General features: G+C 51.3%; 1 protein-coding gene across 2 annotated transcripts; it reads left to right on the forward strand.

The window, feature by feature from the left end:
* The first annotated feature begins 122 nt into the window (after positions 1 to 122).
* On the forward strand, positions 123 to 19,497 carry SERHL2 (serine hydrolase like 2). 2 transcript variants are annotated; one of them, XM_024213127.2, is made up of 14 exons: positions 123 to 197; positions 2,410 to 2,471; positions 3,172 to 3,321; positions 3,415 to 3,528; positions 4,976 to 5,017; positions 6,204 to 6,223; positions 6,456 to 6,530; positions 7,954 to 8,037; positions 8,281 to 8,393; positions 8,758 to 8,837; positions 9,654 to 9,688; positions 11,303 to 11,379; positions 15,439 to 15,529; positions 17,974 to 19,497. In XM_024213127.2, the coding sequence occupies exons 2-14, from the start codon at positions 2,432 to 2,434 to the stop codon at positions 18,091 to 18,093; spliced, it is 1,041 nt and encodes a 346-aa protein (XP_024068895.1). In that variant the 5' UTR covers positions 123 to 197; positions 2,410 to 2,431; the 3' UTR covers positions 18,094 to 19,497. The 2 variants fall into 2 exon arrangements, with proteins under 2 accessions (XP_024068895.1, XP_024068896.1); XM_024213128.2 differs by lacking the exon at positions 7,954 to 8,037 and having other exon boundaries at positions 17,974 to 18,663.
* The last annotated feature ends 287 nt before the right edge of the window (positions 19,498 to 19,784 follow it).

A 19,784-nucleotide genomic window follows, 5' to 3' on the forward strand; every position in this document is an offset into this window, starting at 1 on the left:
GCTACAGCGGAGAGCGGGCGGTATTAGGTCCCTTTAAGCGTTGCAGCCACAGGGGGAGGATCTTCTCTGTAGTTCCGGCTGCAGCTACTAGGAAGTGGCTGTCTGAGTCCTCCCTTCCTGCTCTCTGCGTTGAGCCGACTCAGGGCTCAGTCTGTGCAGCTGCTTGTGGCTAGACGCAGCCGTGTGGACTCCTGGAGGTATGTGAACAGCCGCTGCACAGGTGCCCTCCTGCCTTCTGATCTCCTTTCCCCTTGGTGTGGTTCTTACCTAGCTTCCTCCTTTTAGAAATCTCCCCTTTGTACTGACTGAGTGAGGCTAGTGCTGGGGAGGGTGTCAGAGCGAAATCCTGGCTTGTAGTTTCTGAGATAAGTACGGGCTGAGTAGGTAGCAATGGAGTTTCCCACTGTGCCTCAGCCCAGGGGGACCACAGCTAAGGGGTCAGTTAATTCTCTCTGGTGCTCTCAGTCCTTGGCCTGTTTGCTGAGGCTGCAAAGGCAGGGGCCAGGTGGACAGGATGCTGAGTTTTGGTATCTGGACTCGTCCTGCTGGGAATCAGACCAGATCCTACCAAAGAGCTTTTGTGAAGCAAGTTGGGATGACTTTGGCCTAATCTGCATTAGAAAAGGTTTGCCGCTACTATAGCTATGCCAGCAAACCCTCCTCGCACAGCCCTAGCTTATATTGATGAGAGAGTTCTTTTGCCAAGAGAATATATGGCACTAATGAAATCAGCTCTCCTGGTAAAGTCACTTTCTGCCACTATAACTGATTCTACACTAGGGCTTTTGGTGGAATAGAAATGTCGTGAAAAAAATCCCACCTCTAACTGACATTGCTAGACTGGCAAAAGTTTCTAGTACAGCCTGGTCAAGGACACATCCAACCAGGGGCTGGAATTGGACCAACACCCTAGTGCAGAGAGGCTGTGTGTTCCTTGTCTCAAGCTGCCTGGCTTCTTGAAACTTAAGGGCCATGTCCGCAGTGAGGGTAAACTGGCATATTTGCTTTATACCAGCAAAAGTTCCGGCCTTAAGTGTCTTACTCTAGGGGCAGTTCTACACTAGGGACTTCTGTCAGCACAGCTGTTAGTCAGGGGTGTGAAGAGTCGTGATCTGACATAACTGGGTTGGGAGAAATCCCTAGGGTAGGTGCAGCTATGCCAGCAAAGCTGTGCCTTTCCCAGTATAGCTCGTTTCGCTCATGGGGTAATTTTATTATACCGTTAACAGACTTGCCAGTATAACTACTCGCACACTAGGAGCGCTTTGCTGGTACAGTGTGCCGGTATCCCTATACCAGTAAGCTTTCCTTCTCCTCGCAAGAATATTATAGAACATTTTTTTTGCTGGTAAGTGGGGCTGAACCACTCTCTGACTTCTCAGACTGAAGATATGTCTACACTATGGAGACTATGCCAATGTAACTACGTCGGCATAGCCTACTAGCGCAGACGCAGCCTACACCGACAGAAAGAGTTTTTCCATCACTGTAAGAACACCACCTCCCTGGATGACATTAGCTCCATTGACAGAGGCCCTCTTCTGTCAGCATAGCTGCATCTGTCCTGGGGGTGTTGTCGGTATAGCTATGTTGGTCGGGGTGCGGTTTTTCCGTACCCCCTGACCAGTGTAGCTATGCCAATATAACTTTTTTGTGTGGGGCCTGAGCTAAGCCTAAAAGTCCTGGGCTCCTCATGCAAGAGCAATCTCTGCTCCGATATGCTCTTGAATGGGTGGAAAGAGCAGAAAGCCTCTGTCTTCCCAGCCCACGCATAGAGCCAGGATGAGGTGGCAGCAATGGGGGGAGCAACAATGATTGGGGGATCCTGAGAGCAGAGGTAACCGAGCCTCTGAAATTAATGGAGATTACCATGCCGAGTCAGGTAATCTGGTCCCATATCCTATCTTTGACTGGCCAATACCAGCCTTGGCTCTGTCAATACCCCTCGATCCTTACAGGCGCTACTCCCTGCTATTCTATTTGTGGGATTTTTTCATGCAGCAGCTCTGACATCTCTCATGATCTGCAGCATCTCCTGCCATTCTGCAGAAGCAGCTGATTGAATTCAATTAAATGAGACTTCATTGGCATGCCAAGCTATACAGGTATTGCCAAGCATCCTACATTGTGCCCAGGGGTGTGATAATTTTGCCATGTAGGGGTAGGGAGGATCTATGGTAGAGGAGCCCCTGGTGGATGATGAATAGGGAGCTGTTTCCTTGAAGATGCTAATAAACACTGTGTGAGAGGAGGAGTGTCTTCTGTGACAAGGTCCATGAGAGAGGTGGACCAGACTCTGGCAGTCTGGCATCAGGTTACAGAGTGACTATAGTGCTGAAGGAGAAAGGTCAGGGTCTGCCTCCCCTTGCTTACTGTTTCTAGTAGACTGTGTTCCGCTTTTCTTCTAAGGCTCCAGGAGATAGAAAACGAGATGCCCTCGCTGCTGAAATGGTCTTCTCTGCCAGTGGCAGGTAGGTGTCTGGGTTGCTAACCAAGGGGAATCTGCTGCTGAGATCCAGGTTTGAGTCCCACTCTGGATCTTCTGTGCCTGTGTCCAGCTGGGTTAGCAGGTGCTGAGGAGCCAGGAGAGGATTGAGAGAGGGGAATTCCTTCTGTTGCTTTATTGTGAAAGCCCTCCCCTTCCTGGCAGTTAAGGAGCATCACTGGCATGTTGCCCTGGAAGGTGCAGTCAGTCGTGCTGATGGTGCTAGCTACCAGAGAGGGCAGCTGCTAGTGACCTAGGGGTAGGGAAATCCCAAAGGAAAGGTCTCTGGGGGTCAGAACTTACCAGAAAGAAACCCCAAAACATCTCAACAAATAACCTCTGTGATTAAAGGGGGTAAGATCCTGGGTCCAGCTCATCACTCACTGGACAGCTGGTGAAACAGGGGGAGCTGGGATGTGGGAGGAAGAGGAGGGACGTGATTGCAAGGCTGTACATGGGCAAGGACTAGTGAGAGGCCAGGAGGAGGTGGGTCAGGCCCAGGGTTGGGGGTGGCAAACAGTTACTACATAAGCACAGGCTGGAGTTTGCTAGGTGACTCACAGCTGGCACCTGTGTAGCCCTCTACCTGTTCTGAGCGCTGTGTGATGACTCTCACAGCACCCAAACTGAGCAATGAGGCTGCAGTGTTCGGGTGAGGTAATTTGCTGATGTATGTTGTATTTCAGGCATGGTCTCGGAGTTAAAGTTCCCAGTTCCTTGGGGCCACATTGCAGCCAAGGCCTGGGGATCCCCGCAAGGCCGTCCTGTGCTCTGCTTGCATGGCTGGCTGGACAATGCCAACACCTTCAACAGACTCATCCCATCGCTCCCTAAAGGTGGGGCAGATCTGTTATGGTAGAGCCTCTGGTTTGCTGCTGCGGGGAGGGAGGCTACTCTGTGACTTACTGTCGCCCCTGCCTCTCTTTCAGATTACTATTACATGGCAATGGATTTTGGGGGCCACGGCCTGTCATCCCACCGGCCCGCGGGCTTTCCTTACCACTTCCTGGACTACGTGAGCGAGATCCGCAGGGTGACAGCAGGTGAGCAGGCTGGGAGGACTCGCAGGGCAGGGAGCTTTGTGTTCCTGACTCCACAGCCAGGCAGGACTCCTCTCACACCCCACCCCCCCATGACCAGTTATCCTCTGCTTCCTCCTGGCCTCACCGTGATCCATCCTCTGGATAGCCCCCTAGGCCAGACTCCTCCTTGACTTTGGCTTTAGCCAGACTGAGCCCCTTCAAAGACCCCTTCATCCAGAAAATGCGCTAGGTGCAGAGGGGGGATAATGCTGCTTACCTGGGCTCCAGGCACCATGGGACCCGAGTCAGGAGCTGAGCCTTGACCACAGCAGGAACCAAGGTGCAAGCACAAGAGAGTCCCTTCTCCAAAGCTGCAGGTCCACCAGCACCCAAGAGCAGCGCTCTGCACCCGCAGCCTGGATGAAGAGCCCAGTTTCTGACACTTTTTCCAGAGCGAGAAACATGAAACCATGTGATAGAAATAAAACCCCATAAGAGCAGCAGTTACTGACCTGCTGATGTGTCCAATGGATCTGTGTGCTGCCAGGCTCGCTCCTTCTTACCAACCAGCCCCCAGGCTTCAACGGTCTGCGCTCTGCTCCCCCGCTCAGACCAGTGTTAGAAGAGGCTCTAAATTCTTCCTATCGAACCTTTCTCCGTGACTCGCCACTGGGTGCATGGAGTCAGTTTTTGTGTTTTACAACAGGGTCAGCCATAAACAAAAGCAGACGTGACCAGGACTCTGCAAATCCTCCACACCACCTGGTCCGATTTCCTGCCTGGTAGTGAAACTGGAAAAGCAGCTGTCCGCTGCTCAGTACCACCATCCATCTCCCCAGAGCCGAAGGAGCGCACATCCCTTTCCTTTGAAGTGCTGCAGTGCAAACCCTGTCTTGAAGATGCCAGGGCACATTTATAGGAGCAGGATGGACGGGCCTGTAACTTCCAGGCTGATTTCCACAAACCTAAAGGGCTGTTATGAAAATGCATCATGTGATTTAGGAGCCTGGCATGCTGCATTATGCCACACGTTTTCACTAAGAGTAATAACAGTCCCTCCCCAGGACCATGGCCCCGTCCGCCCTATGAATTCCCTATGAATGCCTGTCGTTCCCTATGAATGCTCCACAGCAGAGCATTCAGAGGCTCGTCTTTCCTACAGTGCAGAATGCAGCCAGGCTCCTTTGTCTGACTGATGGGCCCAAGGACTTGCCCTGAATGGGAACGGCTGTGGCAGGTGAGATCTATGAGCCAGAGGGAACTGCCTGGTACCAGCTCACAGGCAGTGAGAAGCTGAGGCAGGAGGAGGTTGGTCCCTGTAAGCCTGGCCTACTAATCCATCCTATTTCCTGACTAGGAAGCAAAACATCAGTGAAGGCTCTTTAGGTCCCTGTGCGTAGGGAAGGGGTGAGTGGCAACACATCACTGCTGCTGTATTTAATCCAGTGTTTTATCTGTTGCTTTTTAGCCTTGAAGTGGAGTCGATTTACTCTAATGGGCCACAGTTTGGGTAAGTGACACTTGTCCCAATGGCAGTTTGACGCCAGCAAACATTGGTGAATGATTAACTTGCATCACTTTCTTTTGGGAGAGAATAGACTGCAGTATTTTCTCTTGAAGTGCCAAGCACCCCTCCCACTTGATGCAATTATGTGGCCCACACCCCATTCGAATTACACACAATCATCTAAGCACTCCTTTAAAAAGAACTAAATGTCTTGGCCTCTTGAGTACAAGAAAAACAGTCCAAATGCAAAGTGGGTTTCAATCAACGCAGTGCCGTCTTCCTGAGTTGGCAGAGAGCCTGAAACAATGGCTCTTTAAGATGTAGCCTCCGAGAACTCTCTTACTGATCTCATCAGGAGATTAACTTTAAATCCTAAGGATGACACTTTACATATCACAAACTCTTTAGATGTTCATCACTTTGTCAGATGGGATGGGAAATGGGGTGGGTATGAAGTCCATGGGGAAATTGAGACATGGTGCAGGAAAGGAATGGCTCCCTCTCCTCCCTCCTTCTTGCTTTTGCTCTGGAGAAAGAAGGGGAGATAGGAAGGGAGGGAGAAAGGAGAACAGGAAAGGGAGGGAACACAGAGGAAAGCATGGAGGCCTAAAGGTGACAGTATTCTCCCCCTGAGTGAAACTGAATGTAACTAGCAGGACTTCCTGATATCCTCACTGTTACTACATACAGTCCATATTCTATCCTTGATTGCCATCGGTGGGAGAAATGCTGTGAATTGAGGGGATCAAGTACCCCTAAACTTATCCCTTGGGCCATGGACCATAATTAAAAATGTTCCTCTCCCTGGTGGGTTTGATGCCCCAGATCTGATCTATCCCATCTGTGACCACATCTCCCTGTTCCCAAAGCACTGTACCATTTTTGCTGGCAGCTCCCCACTAGCCCGGGCTTCCTGCTGAGGCAGACTGGGTGTGGTGTCTGAAGGGAGCTCCCCCACAGCCAGTATCCCTGCCCTATTTCCTACAGTGCCCCCTGCTGGGAGACGCACTGACCTGTGGCTTGGGATTCAAACCTCAAGTGAGATTGTTGCCTCCTTGTCAAGTGAGCGCTTCTAGGCCACCCCACCAATACTCCCTAGCATCCTCCTGGTAGCTGTCACTCTGGGGAAGGGTGTTGCCCTGTACTGTGTTCACTGTATATAAGCCAAGTGTCCTCCTCTCTCTCACAGGTGGGAGTGTCGCAGGAATGGTGAGTACAGCAGCCTTTATTCATGCGGTTGACTCAGATGGAAGGGGGATGGCCCCTATAGGTTGGGGGAATTGAGGGGCAGCCTGCATGGGACAGAAACAAATTTGTGTCTAAGATGAGAGGAAGCCCCTCCCGATACAGGACGCTTAAGAGAATTGTGTACGTTCTGGGCCAGCTAAGAACATGACCCTTCTCTGTTCCTCCCTCTCACAATATTTCTGTCTCTTTCCAGTTCTCCTGCATTTTCCCTGAGATGGTAGATAAGCTGATCCTGGTGGAATCTTATGGCTTCTTCCCAGCTCCTCAGGTTAGATTTTTTCCTTTGGCAGACACAGAAGAGAGAGATGACAGGGTAAAGAAAAACCCCTTGGAAGGCTCATTCCTTGTACTGCCACTAGGGGAGCAGGTTTCTCAGTGGTCTTCCCTTCTGGAGGACATGGGCTCATTTCCGATTGCAGCGGGTAAAGGAACAAGAGGTTGAGAGACGTAAGATAACTAGAACAGTTCCCGTCTCTTCCCCAGGCACAGTGCTGGTCAGAGCAGATCTAAATGAGCAATAAATGTCTGGAGCCGCCTGGGGCTTCAGGAGTTCATAGTGAAGAAACAATGCCCTTGTTTATTATTCGTAATCATGTTCCTTAGGGTAGTACCTAAGGGCCAACCAGAAATGGGGCCCCATTGTGCTAGGCACTGGACAAACACAGTAGCAGACCGTCCCAGGGCTGGATGACTCAGAACTGATGATGGGGCATGAAGACTTTCATTTCTAGTTCAGTGGTTCCAATCTTATCATAGATAAAGTATTGCCAACCCCAAATGTTCAAAAATCATGAGTCACCAAAAACCATGAGGCTTTAGAATCATGAGATGATGTAAAATAATAGATTTGGTGTTTTTTATTTGCCTTCTGCTTTCTGAGCTTTTTGGCTGCACTGGGGGTCACATTTTGAAGCTTTCTCCATAGCCACAAGGGCTAGAAACTTATTTTTTCTTTAAGAACAAAGACTGAAATCTTCACATAGCCACTTGGCTCCAGGAGCTGGGGCTTTAAGGAAAGCAAGAATTCTCATGAGACTCTTGACAAAACTGTGAGTTGCCAACACTTTTGAAACATAGCCTCTCTCTGGGTATGTCTATAGTACAGAGCCTATGTCAGCACAGCCACTTAGTGTAGGCGTAGCATACACCAACGGGAGTTTTTCTTTCCAAGTAGGAACACCAGTTCTCTGACAACATTAGCTATGTTGACAGAAGCCCTCTTCCATCGACATAGTTGCATCCACACTGGGAGGTTTGTTGGCATAGCTATGCTAATCAGGGGTGTGATCTTTTTCACACCCCGACTGACGTAGCTTTGCCAACATCATTTTTAAGCGAAGACCAAGCCTCTGAACACACAATCACTTGCATGCTCAAATTTCACAGTCACTTGTGCCAGGGCAGAACTTGCTTGTTCCAAACCCATTTGGACACAACAGTGAAGTGCAGGTTAATCACAAATGGGTGATCTGAAGGTGTAAATTCTCCACTTGTCTATACATGCACAAAGTTGTACAGATGGGGACTATTCTGAGGCCCTTTGACAATGTCACCTTAGGGCCATTCCTTTCATGTAAGTCACCAAAATAGTCATCAGAAAGGATTTGGTGGATCTCATTCCAGTTCCTAGTGGGACAGGCGTACACCCCACACCAATGACCATCACCACTAATTGGCTGTCTTGTTGGCAGGGTCAGGACAAAGGCCCAGGATTAGGTAGGCAAAGGAAGCTGAACTCCCCTCTTCCCTCTAGAGATGGGCCATCCAAGTCAGAGGTGAGATATTAAAGAACTTGTAGTGTTTTGTTTCTAAGAGTAGTGGTGTCCTTGGCAATACTTTGTCCTCCCCTGATTACCACCTCCACTGCTGTGTAGTGCTGCCATTCACCCCACCCCAGCATCCATGGTGGTTGTTCAGATGAGCTGTACGTAGTTGGTAAAGTGCTTTGAGATCCTTGAGGGTGAAAGGTGCTATAGAAACATACCATCACTTCTGTTGCCCGCATCTCTGATTTCTAGGAAAGTGACGCATGGCTGAACTCTAAGAGGAAGGTGATTGAACGTCTCCTGAGTCTGGAGGAGAACAAGCACCAGCCCCCTAAAATACGCAGCCCCCAAGAAGCGCTGCAGAGGTGCGTGTACCCCCCATCTTTGGTCTCTGTGGGAGATGGTGCCACCTCTGCCCTCGCAGAGCTCTTGCAGTAGGTGGGTGTTCTCCTGGACAGAATTAGTGGGGGCAAGAACCATGAGGTGCAGCTAACCCCTTCATACTTTCCCCTCCCTTCAGAATCAGCAATTCATTTTCTTCCAGAATCTGAGCAGGGGCTTGTTCCCCATTGCCAGCCCCCTGCCTCCTGTGGGGCTGGAATATGTTGGCTAATGTACAAGAACTGAACTAGTTAGGTCTTCTCCCTCCCACCCCCTCTCTCTATCATCTTCTCTGTTGATGCCTTCCGCCCCCCACTTCTCCAAAACCACATGCTGTGTCTTCCCCAGGCTATTACAAGCCAACAACCACCTGACAGAGGAGAGTGGGAGGATCTTACTACAGCGAGGAGCGACTGAGGTGCCGGGAGGTGAGGTGCCTCAGCTGCTCGGGGAAGTGATGGCCAGCTGGCTACAGAGCCATGCTGACTTTGGGATTAAAGGCATGGGGGGTGCCACCTGCTCCCTGGCCTAGGCCCAAGGCCTGGGGCAGCCTGGGTGTGAAGAGCCCCTGAGATCTGAATGAGTGACTACATTTGGAGGGTGGAGCCAGGGCTGGTGCTACCATTAAGGCGAACTAGGCGGTTGCCTAGGGCGCCAAGATTTGGGGGCGCCCCCCGCTCTAATTCTCCTCCCCTCCCAGGCTTGCGGTGCCAAACAGCTGATTGGCGCCGCAAGCCTGGGAGGCGGGAGAAGCGGAGCAGCAATAGCGTGGTCGAGGAGGGGGCATAGCAGAGGTGAGCTGGGGTGGGGAGCTGCCGCATGGCTCCTCGGGCCGAGGAGGCGGGGGAGCTGTCGCGGTGGGGGGGTGTTTCAGGGCAGAGGGGGAGAGCTGCCGCGGGGAGGGGGGGTGCCTCAGGGCGGAGGGGCGGGTGGGGAGCTGCCGCAGGGCTGGGGGGGGGGGGGCGCAAGGTGGAAGTTTCACCTAGGGCACGAAACTTCCTTGCACCGGCCCTGGGTGGAGCTTCCTGTACCCGACAACTGAGTTCCAAGCCCACCTTTCCCCTCAGGCCAAGGGGCTTAATTCATTTAACACTTGAGTAAAAAGAAGAAATCTCCAATCCATCATTCCTCCCCTTCCCCCTAGATATGACCCTGGGGTAGCTAAAAAGCAGAGGGGGAGCTGGAACCCCAGTGTGAATTCCCACCCTGTGGGGTGTAAATAACTCTCTCTCCTTTCTTCCCAGGCCTGGTGTATAACAGAGACATGAGAGCCCTTACGGTGAGTACTGACGTTCTCCCCTGCCCCTTACTGTGACAGGACCCTTTGCTGAGAGGGAAAAAACCTTCCCGTTTTAGGTCACATCACATCTGGGTTCCATTTCCCACCACCCTAAAGCCCAGGCCATAGGTGCTGGAACTAGGGGTGCGGTTTCCATCATATCCAGGGTTTACAGTTTGGTTCAATGGCTCTCAGCTCCCCCACTATACAAATTGTTCCAACACCCCTGCCCCAGGCTTGTTCAGTGCTTTCCCCCCCACTCTTAAGTTATATAAATGGCAGAGCTTCCTCTGGGAGACTGTTTTACACTCTAATAGGTTGAATTTGCCATACAGCTTTGAAACCCCACTGCAGTTAATGGGATTTCCTAAGCAGAGCAAGTTGGACCCTTTCAGATCATCCTGAACAAGTCCTCTCCCTCCCTATCCTAAGTCCTGGGAGAGTGGGAGGATGCTTAGGGGCAGCTTTTCCGCTTGTTTTCCCTTCTGTGGGGTTGCCTTGGAAGAAGAGTGGGGGCAGGAGTTGGGGTGATCAGATATCCTACACCTTGTCCGACTGTCCTACCTTTCAACGAGTCAGGTCTGCCCTACACTACAGACCTACATCGGAATAACTACGTCACTCAGGAGTGTGAAAACTCCACATCCCTGAGCAACGCAGTTATACTGAGCTAACCCCCCGCATAGACAGCACTGCTTCTCCCGCTGACGTAGCTCCTGCCTCTCAGGAGATGGATTAACTAAACCGATGAGAGCTCTCTCCCGTCAGCTTAGAGTGTCTTCATCAAAGCGCTGACGCAGCATTTTAAGTGTAGACTTGCCCTCAGTCCTCATTTTGTCTGCCCTAAGGTAGGGACCCAAGCAAGAGATTCAGCCAGCCTTCTTTTAGGAAAGGCTTTCTAAAAACTTTCTCTGCTAACAACTTTGTGTGAATGGGGTAACTTTAGTCACGCGATCTCTCAGAGTCACTCTGGGGCCTAGGTAGCCTTGTGTGTCAGACACCCACTAGAAATGCTCAGAACTGAGACCGTTCTCATTCTTGAACGTATTACAGCACTTGGCTTTGATGTACTGGTGTTACTGCAATTTTGAAACCCTAGTTGGTAGAAAGAGGTGCCTTGTTTCATAGCTCCAGACACCTTGTTGCCCTAACAAGATCACAAGGGTTTTCCACTTGTCACGGTGGGCCTGCAACTTGGATAGAGATAGCTGGGCTAGCTTTAATCCAGCTAGCACAGCAAAAAAACAGCAGTGAGAGACGGCAGCACGGACCCCAGCATGGGCTAGGGTGCGAGTACATACCTAGGGTCCAGACAGGCTTTTACAGCCTGCGACACTGTGTTGCCACATCTTCACTGCATTTTTAGCCATGCTAGCTAGATTAAAGCTAGTGTGCATGTCTGTATGTGCTCTGCAATCACCCCTGTGATTGCAGTGTAGACCTACATTGCAAAACCCTGCTGCACTGATAAGTCCTACCCAGGCCCCAGCATAGCCAATAGGATGTTGTGTCAAATACCATTTCCAGGCCAACCAGTGAATGCATTGCCCCCCAACCCCTCCCCCCTGGAATTTCTGTGGATGTCTGTATCTCCATTTGTCTTTGCATCTGCAGCACAATCAAGACTCCCTGACTCTGGAGCAGTGTGTGAGCTTCTTGAACAAAATCCAGGCCAGTGTCCTAATGATCATGTGAGTGATGCACAAGCATAGCCAATACCTACCGTCCACCCCTTTCCATGTGCCCATACCCAGGGTGGGTGGTGCACTGGAGGGCAGGTGTGAATAAAAACCCTTTCCTTGTGCGGAAGGTAGAGTTAAGGATTTAATACTGATAGGAATTAAATAAGCTTGGTGTATAACAGCTCCGTGACACACAGCCAAACACAAACAAAGCTAGCCCCCTGCTCAGCTTTTGACAGGGTGGTAGTGCCACTTCCATGAGCAAGTCCCATTCCCCTTCCACGGGTTCCTTCACCTAACCTATGGCAGGTGCGTGTTCACCTACCGAAAAGTGCATGGACACAGGTTCTCTCTTGCTTGCTGCTCCCTCATAACTAAGGCTACGTTTTAGTCACGGGTATTTTTAGTAAAAGTCATGGACAGGTCTCGGGGAATAAACAAAAATTCACAGCCCGTGATCTGTCCATAACTTTTACTATATACCCCTAACTAAAACTTGGGCCCGGGGGCCTCTGGGAGGGCAGGGGATCTGGGGGCGCCATGGGTGCTGGGGAAGGTGGCCTGGGACCCCCGCTGGTGCTGGGGTGGGGGGCGGGCGGGCAGCGGCACACAGCCCGGGTCCCCTGATGGTGAGGGGTAGGGTTGGCAGGGCTCACAGGCTCCCTACCCGGCTCCACGTGTCCCTGCATCTCCTAGGCAGCGGAGGGGCCAGGGGGCTCCGTGCGCTTCTCCCACCACAAGTGCCAGCTGCGCAGCTCCCATTGGTCGGGAACCGCAGCCAATGGGAGCTGTGGGGGCAGGGCCTGCGGGCATGGGCAGTGCGCAGAGCCCCCGGCCCCTCTGCTTAGGAGCTGCAGGGCCATGCCAGTGGGAGCCAGGGAGCCTCCGACCCTGAGGTAAGTGCCCCCCACACCTCCCAACCCCCTGCCCCTAGCCCCCTCCCACACACCCAAACTGCTGCTGCTGGCCCAGGGACTGTGAGCACCAGCTACTGCAGAAGTCACGAAAAGTTACGGAATCCGGAAGAAGCTGAGTCAAGGAGCCCTTCACAACTGGCTAGCACTGCTGGATGCTCAGGGAGGAAGAGTCTCTAGGCTGGCAGAGAGAACCCCCAGTGCAGTATTCATGCTTCTTCTGATCATCTACCCCATGGGAAGCCTCCACTCCCCAGCCCATGCAAGGGGCTGCCACCATCCCTCCTGTTAAAGGTGGATTTTCTTATCCTTTGTCCCCAGGCTCAGGCTTTCTTCCCTTTCTGCAGGATTCTCCCCCCTTTCTTGGAGACTCCTGCTCACTGGGTCTTTCAAAGCTTGTATCTGTGGACTTGTGTGCACAGGCTCTGAAGGGGTCACTAACGTGTGCCCTATGCTGTAACCTTTGTTACCCTGCTCAGAAATGGAAGAGAGGGAGAGAAATACTTGTAGTGGAGCTCTCATGGTGGAAAGACACATTGTATAACATTTCTCAATTCCTGTTGAGTGTGTTTCACTCCCACCTGCTGCTCGCTTGCTCCTCCTCTCAATCCAACCCAACCCAACTCCCAATTCACCCTGGCACCGCATGAGTGGGCTGGAATAACAGTGGGAGAATTCTGATTCTAAAAGAGCAGGTGCGTATGTGAAATGACCAAAGATTCTAAAATGGCTGAGTAGGAGAGCTGCTTTCTGGAGTCTGCCTTTAACAAGAAAAATAAGCACACAGCTCTCGTCCAGTCTGGATTGCATGCATCCTAGAGCATTATGGCAATGAACTATCAAATTTACTCTAGGTACTACCGTAATATAAATAATATTTTCAAAATAGTAGGGAAAAAGGTTTTTTCTCTTTTCTTATCCTTCTATGGGATCTCTTTCATAGGGGGAGGAGGCACTAAACATGGCAAGGCAGACACAAAGTGGGGGTCGTTTAAGTTAAATAACACTATTGGGCCCTACGCTAATAGCAATAAGCCACCCCCAGATGTGTATGAGAGAAGGGTAGCAGTGCATTTCTCAGGTTTAGGTCACACACACAGACACCTAAGGCTGGTGCAATAACCTGCTAGGGTGCCCCCATGATGCCTTATTGCTGTGATCAGTGGTAATATCTCACAAGGGAGGCTTTTGGAGAGGAGCTGGTGTTAAATTAAACTCAGATATAGAACAGGTGGCAAACAGCACATTGAAGACCTAGCACTGCTCCCCATGAAGTGTATGCAGAGATATTCATGTCACTGGGAACCCAACTGGGCCCTAAGTGTATAGATCATACTGTACCAACTAATAGGGAGGGAGGATGAGGCAACTCAAGGAGGAGACACTAAGGAGTTAGCTCAGAAGTGGATCTCATTGTAATAATACCTACCTCTTTTGTAAAGCACTCTTCATCAGTAGATCTTAAATGCTTTACGAAGGAACTTAGTATTATAATATCAAGAAACCTGTGACGGTCTTTAAAACTCTGCCTTTAACTACTTCTCATTGTCTAATTCTCTCTCCACCAGTGATGCTAGCCTCGCTTACCCATTTCACCACTCCTCCCAGAGTTGGAAAACCCATCCCCCAAATTAATCTAAAACCATTACCACTGCCTCCCCCAAAGCCCTTCTCAACTGCCCACTTTTATCACAGCTCCTCCAAGAAGAGGCAGCGGGGCATAAATTGATGATCATTTAAATAAAGCAAAACAAGTAAATTATAAACATTATATTCCCCTGCTCACTTCTGTATGTTGCTCCTCTTCTTAAAGGACAAGATATTCAGGGCTGATGTCATGTCTACTTAACCTGTCTCTAATCTTGATTGGGACCTTAGAGCACCTCTATAAAATATAAAATAAAACCCCACTAGAAGTTGAGGGGAAAATGGAGGAGGAGAAACTAACTGCAGAGCTGGCTTAGCCTCCATCTGTTACAGAAATAGAACCCTGGGCACTTTTACTTTAGGAGAACATGTTCTTAAGTGTCTAGCTGTTTCTTCTGGATCCAGTCAGGGCCGCCTCCAGCTTTTTTGCCGCCCCAAGCGGCGAAGGAGAAAAAAAAAATAAAACCTGATTGAGCTGCTGCTGAACTGCCTCCGAAGAGGAAGAGTGAAGGACCCGCCGCCCCTTTCTATTGGCTGCCCCAGGCATCTACTTCCTTTGCTGGTGCCTGGAGCCAGCCCTGGATCCAGCAGAAACAAAGATTTTCTGGAGACATCTTGAAAATGTGGGGAGGGAGAGGACTTGTAATCTCACATTGCACCACCGTGTGGAAGAAATGCAGTGTTACAGCCTCCCATAAAAGTTAAAGTTGGGAAACTGCAAAATATACCTCTACCCCAATATAACGCGACCCGCTATAACACAAATTCGAATATAACGCGGTAAAGCAGTGCTCCGGGGGGGCGGGGCTGCGCCCTCCGGTGGATCAAAGCAAGTTCAATATAACGCGGTTTCACCTATAACGCGGTAAGATTTTTTGTTATATCGGGATAGAGGTGTACTTGTTTGTGGGGTTTGTTTTGTTCTCTCTCATTTGTCTGTTTTAGCATTTCCTGAGTGGCTGCTCTTGTAGCCCCTTGTGCCCTACTGCCCAGAGGAGGCTAATGCCAGGGATTGTTTAATGGCTAAAACCAAACATGTACATGCACAAAGGGGGAGGAGAGAGAGCCACCAGGGAGAGATGGAGGGGTTGGTTGGGTGAAAGCACCAATGAAGCTGGTTTTCAGACCCTAGGCAAAGCTGTCCTGGCCTGGGCTCTCCTAAGAACTTGACCTTCACAGAACTGAGCCCTGGGAAGGGTAATTTCCTGAGCTTATGCACCATGATCAATCCACTCTTTCAGCAAGGGCTTTGATAGATAATGGACCCCTGAGTTTGGTCCTTCCTCCTCTCACTCAATTAAGTGAGTCTAACCCTTGGTGTCCACAACACAGTCATATAGTCCAGTCCCAGCCTACACATATGTGACTGTGGAAAGCAAGATGAGCTAGTTCAATTTCTCTGTCTGTGTCTGGTCTCACCTCTCAGGGAAGGAGAGCAGCTAAGATCTGTGGAGATGAGGCCCAAGTCGCACTGTGTGTTGCATGGAACTCTGTGATTGTTTTCTAGAGCACAGGATGGAATTTTTAATCCTGAAGCTGAAAACGTGAGCCAGAACTTTGTGAAGCCCCTGCGGGAAGCATTCCAGTCCAACCTGAAGGTGAGAGCAAGCACCAGCCAGACATGCCCAGTCACTGCGGGTTTGTGCACACAGGGAAATAGCATTCTGTGTGGAGTCGGACACTCTTATTCCAAAATAAGTATCCACCTGGGGAGTTCTACTGGACTAGCTTTAGTGCCTTAAGTTCACACCCTTCATCATTCTGGTTGTCTCCTTTATTTGAAGCATTAGACTGCCCCACTTAGCAACTGCTAGGCCAAGTCCTTCTCCACTTCCAGTTATCCCCACCCTCGCCAGCAGCCTGATGCCTCAAATGAAGGAGATCCCCTGCCCCCCCTCAGAGGGTGTGTCAGACAATCTGCCACTCTAGGCACTACATCAGTGCTCTGCCTACCCCACGTTTACAATTCCTTAACATAGACAGAGCCAGGTTTGTACAATTTTTGACTAAGCCAATGGGGCAAAGCCCCCAGCAGGGGCGTAAGGGGCAGAGCCTCCCCCATGCTGGGGACTTGTGGAGGGGTAGAGGGGGAAGCCCCCATGTAGGCACAAAAATTGAAAATAAGAGCACAAGGAAAAGTCTAGTCCACACGTATTGGATAAAACTGTGGGGCTAAGCCTGGCTACAGCTCTGGCTTGGGTGGGTGGGTAAGTGACCCCGCCCCAGCCCAGGGTCTGATATAAATATGTATAGGACCTAAAGGACTCCTTTAAAACAGCACCCACATTTCAAAGGGGACACCCCATCCACAGACAGGAGTGACTCCCCTTTCAGGGCCACAGTGCAGCAAGTAAAGCAGTGTGCTCCTCCATAAATAGGCTGCCCTGGAAGGACCCCACACTGGGATCCCCCATCCTGAGGAACCAGCAGCCCTGCATTAGGGATCTAGCTGAGACTTGTGGCGTACGGGTCCATCCATCCGCCCTCCCCCAAGCAAACCCTTCTGGGTGTCAATCCAAAGGGAACCCTACGATGCAGGGGGAGTTGCACCAGGCCAGTGGGGACTCCTGACATGAAGACGGGCGGGGGGGCATGCAATACATGGGTGGAACAATGTGGGGGATAATATAGGGAGACTGGATGAGTGGGACTGGGGGGCCAGGACCTGGGGGGGGTGTTAAGCCCAGGATACAGAGGAGACAAATGGGGTACAGTGGGAGGTAGGAAAACAGGGCAAGGGAACAGCTCCTGGGGCAGGTGGAGATTGGGGAAGAGTAAGACAGGGTGGGGTGGGGCAGACACCAGGGGGTAAGGAGGACTGGGGAAAGGGACAGACCCCAGGGGATCAGGGGCATGGAAATTGGAAGGTCTGCAAAAATGTGGGGAGGGAAGCCCTGACCATTCTGGGCCCCTTGATGGAGCCCCCCCAACCCCCAGTCTGAAGCCCCTATCTCCCCCCCAATCTTACCCTCCCAGCTGCCAATCCTGAGGCTCTTGGGTGATGGGTCCATCCTGCTTCCCAGATGAGCCACCGTGCCCTTTCAGCAGCCAGTAGATGAGGGATCAGCTCAGCTGCTGGTGTGAAGCAGAGTGGGACCCAGAGGCCAGCCAGGCCAGGCTGTGGTGTGCTCCGTCCCAGCCAGGTTTTAAAAGTGTGTTGGGGGCGGGGGCAATGGCCCTTTGGCCTCTGTCTCCAATGCCTATGGGGGCAGATGAGGTGGGATAGACAGGGGGCAGGATGCCAGGTGGAAGAAGGGCTAGCTACACAGGAGGCAGGAGGGAGATCAGGGGCAGGATGGGGGGGGGGGAAGGTTAGGATATGGAAAATGGGGACAGGATCCCAGGGGGGGCAGGGGTATCTGGGGTTGGAGTAGGACACCAGGGATAGGGAGGAACAGGAGACTAGGACAGGAGGGGCAGGCTGGGGGTGCCACATACCTGCCACTGGGGGGCCCCTCATTCTCTGGCTCATCCAAGGGGAGACCACCAGGGTTTAAGCTGAGCCCTCCAGCTACATGGTCCCTGCCTCATGTGCTAATGTGCCCAGGGTGCCACTGACGTGCATTAACACTTTGTTAATGCGCTTTGATCTAGTCCTCTTTGAAACCAGACTAGATCAAAGCACTTTAAGGAACCATTAATGGATGCAGGATCCACACACACAGCCCACACGGCAGCAGCTCGTGTGGGGCAGAGTATGCCCCAGGCTGCCATGAATCTGCTGCCCTAGTCAGCTGCCTTGTTTGCCTGCCCCTACTGCAGCCTCTGCCCCCATGCTCAGTACTGCTCATTGCAGAAGACGTCTGCCTGCCCATCTCAGTAGATCATTTTACAACCTTGCAGGATGAGATGAGATTATGCTTATTTTAATTTGCATGTCTACAGCATCTGCTAATGAAGTTATCCCTCTTTTCAAGAAAAATATTTAGCCCCAGCATTTAGCTTGATTTCTTCCTGTTGCAGTGAGTTCCACAGGCTAACTACAGACTGCATGGAGAAGTATTTCCTCCAGTTCACATCTCCCTGTGTTCTCTCCCTCTAGCACTTCCAGTTTGCTGAGGTGACTGGAAATCATTTTGTCCACCTGAATGAGCCTGAAGTAGTGGCTGGGCTCATCAACATCTTCCTGAAAAGGGACCAGAGCTCCAAAGCCAGGCTGTAGCCTGGATTCCTGCATCAGGGCTTGGCTACCAGCTTTCCAGGGCAGACAGCAGCAGAGACAAAAGAGGACAAGGAGCTTAATAGCCTCGCATGTGAGACAAGACAGCACCGTTACCTGGCTGGGCCCTGAAGTTTTGCTCATTACATGATTTTCATCCCTCTCTTGAGCCCAGTGGCTTGGAATGGCAAAAGAATCTGTCTCAGCAAACAGGCACAGAGGACTCTCCGCCAGGAAGAGCTGAGCAAATTGTTGTGTGTTCAAATGGAGACAGGGAGGAGTCCCACCTCATACTTCCACTTCACGTGTTACAACAGCAGCTTCTGGATTTAAGGTCCACTTCCCTGTTAAACCTGGTGCAGTTTCATCAGCAGGAAGCAAACCCCCTTGCTTCGTTTTGGTGATGTGCTGCCTTGGAAAGGACTGGGAGGGGTAAGCCAGGCACTTCCCCGCCAATACTGACAGCTTATAATAGATATGGTGTTTACATATACATGAGAAGTGAGTTCTTTGATACTGTATGACATTCCACCTCTCTTCACCCTGTACCTGCCTCCTATAACAATTCTGCATCTCTCGTTTCCTTGAGCATTTTAGCCAGGAGTGACATGAATTTATTCTGGCACCAGCTGCACTCACAGCCAGTGGGTGCACAGTGCAGGTTCTGCTCCTTAGCAGGTTACAGGAGACTCTGCTGGGGGGAGCGGGTAGGGAGAGAATACCATGACTAATTGAGTTCCATGAATCAATGTTCATGCAGATCCAAGACACCAGAGCACTTCTTGTCCTGGGAACGGCTGCAAAGGCAACATCCATTCCAGCCTGACAGGGCAGCTGCTGCAGCTTGCCCTTTCCCAGAAGGCAGGTGTCAGGGGCATCCAAGGAGAGTACAGCATTTGAGCAAAAAGCCACAATCTGGTATTAGGAGGGGAGTAGAGGGTGGCATTGCTTGAGGGAGACAGACAACCCTGTAGGAACACACACAGCTTCACAGTTAGACCATGAACAGCAGCCATCGTGACACATTTTCTAGTTTCTACTCAAAGCTGAGTGATCGGTTGGCTTGTAAAGGACACCAGAGGCAATCAAAAGAGGTCACACTCTTCCCATGCGCTAAACCAGCAATAGCCTAGCTGCCATCACTGTAATAAAGGGGGCCACTTACTCCAAAAGAGAGCTGGACTGTTAAAACAGATTCACCCTTATTTGAGAGAAGGGGTATGAGAGGCTTGTGGGGAGAATCATGGGCCTGCGGGGGCTCCCTCCCCCAGCCAAAGCTCTACAGGCAGGCCCCCTCGAGCACCACCCCTGCAATCAGAAACACAGGACAAGGACACTGCCTTCCTGTGAATTTACTGAAACAGAGGATAAGCCAGAGTAGCTCAGTGCCCTAAAGGCAACAAGCAGGAGGCCCATGGTGGACTCTAGTGCTCCGCCTCCCTGACAGCAGGGAAGGAAGCATGAACGCCTGCCTTGTGAGCCTGCAAGCACCAGCACAGCGCTCTGAAAAACTGCCGCAGGGCAAGGCCTCAGGGGGAGAGGAGCATTCTCCCCTCCTTCCACAGGGCCTCACTTCTCCTCCTGGGAGGAGGGGGGAGGCTCACCGCAGCAGGCACTACACTAGCTTGGCCTGATTAGGGCAGAAGCTCTGCCCAGCACACACTGCATATAGTATCCCACCCTGTTATCTACTC

This window comes from Terrapene carolina, unplaced genomic scaffold (genome assembly GCF_002925995.2).
Source record: "Terrapene carolina triunguis isolate 2854851 unplaced genomic scaffold, T_m_triunguis-2.0 Scaffold1018, whole genome shotgun sequence".
In the NCBI taxonomy this organism is placed as follows: Eukaryota; Metazoa; Chordata; order Testudines; family Emydidae; genus Terrapene; species Terrapene triunguis.

Bases quoted from the DNA above. Each gene is read 5' to 3' on its own strand.
- SERHL2 (XM_024213127.2), top strand. From the start codon at position 2,432: ATGCCCTCGCTGCTGAAATGGTCTTCTCTGCCAGTGGCAG. The intron at 3,529-4,975 runs GTGAGCAGGCTG...GTTGCTTTTTAG, and splicing joins GATCCGCAGGGTGACAGCAG to CCTTGAAGTGGAGTCGATTT. The intron at 6,531-7,953 runs GTTAGATTTTTT...TCTTGTTGGCAG, and splicing joins GCTTCTTCCCAGCTCCTCAG to GGTCAGGACAAAGGCCCAGG.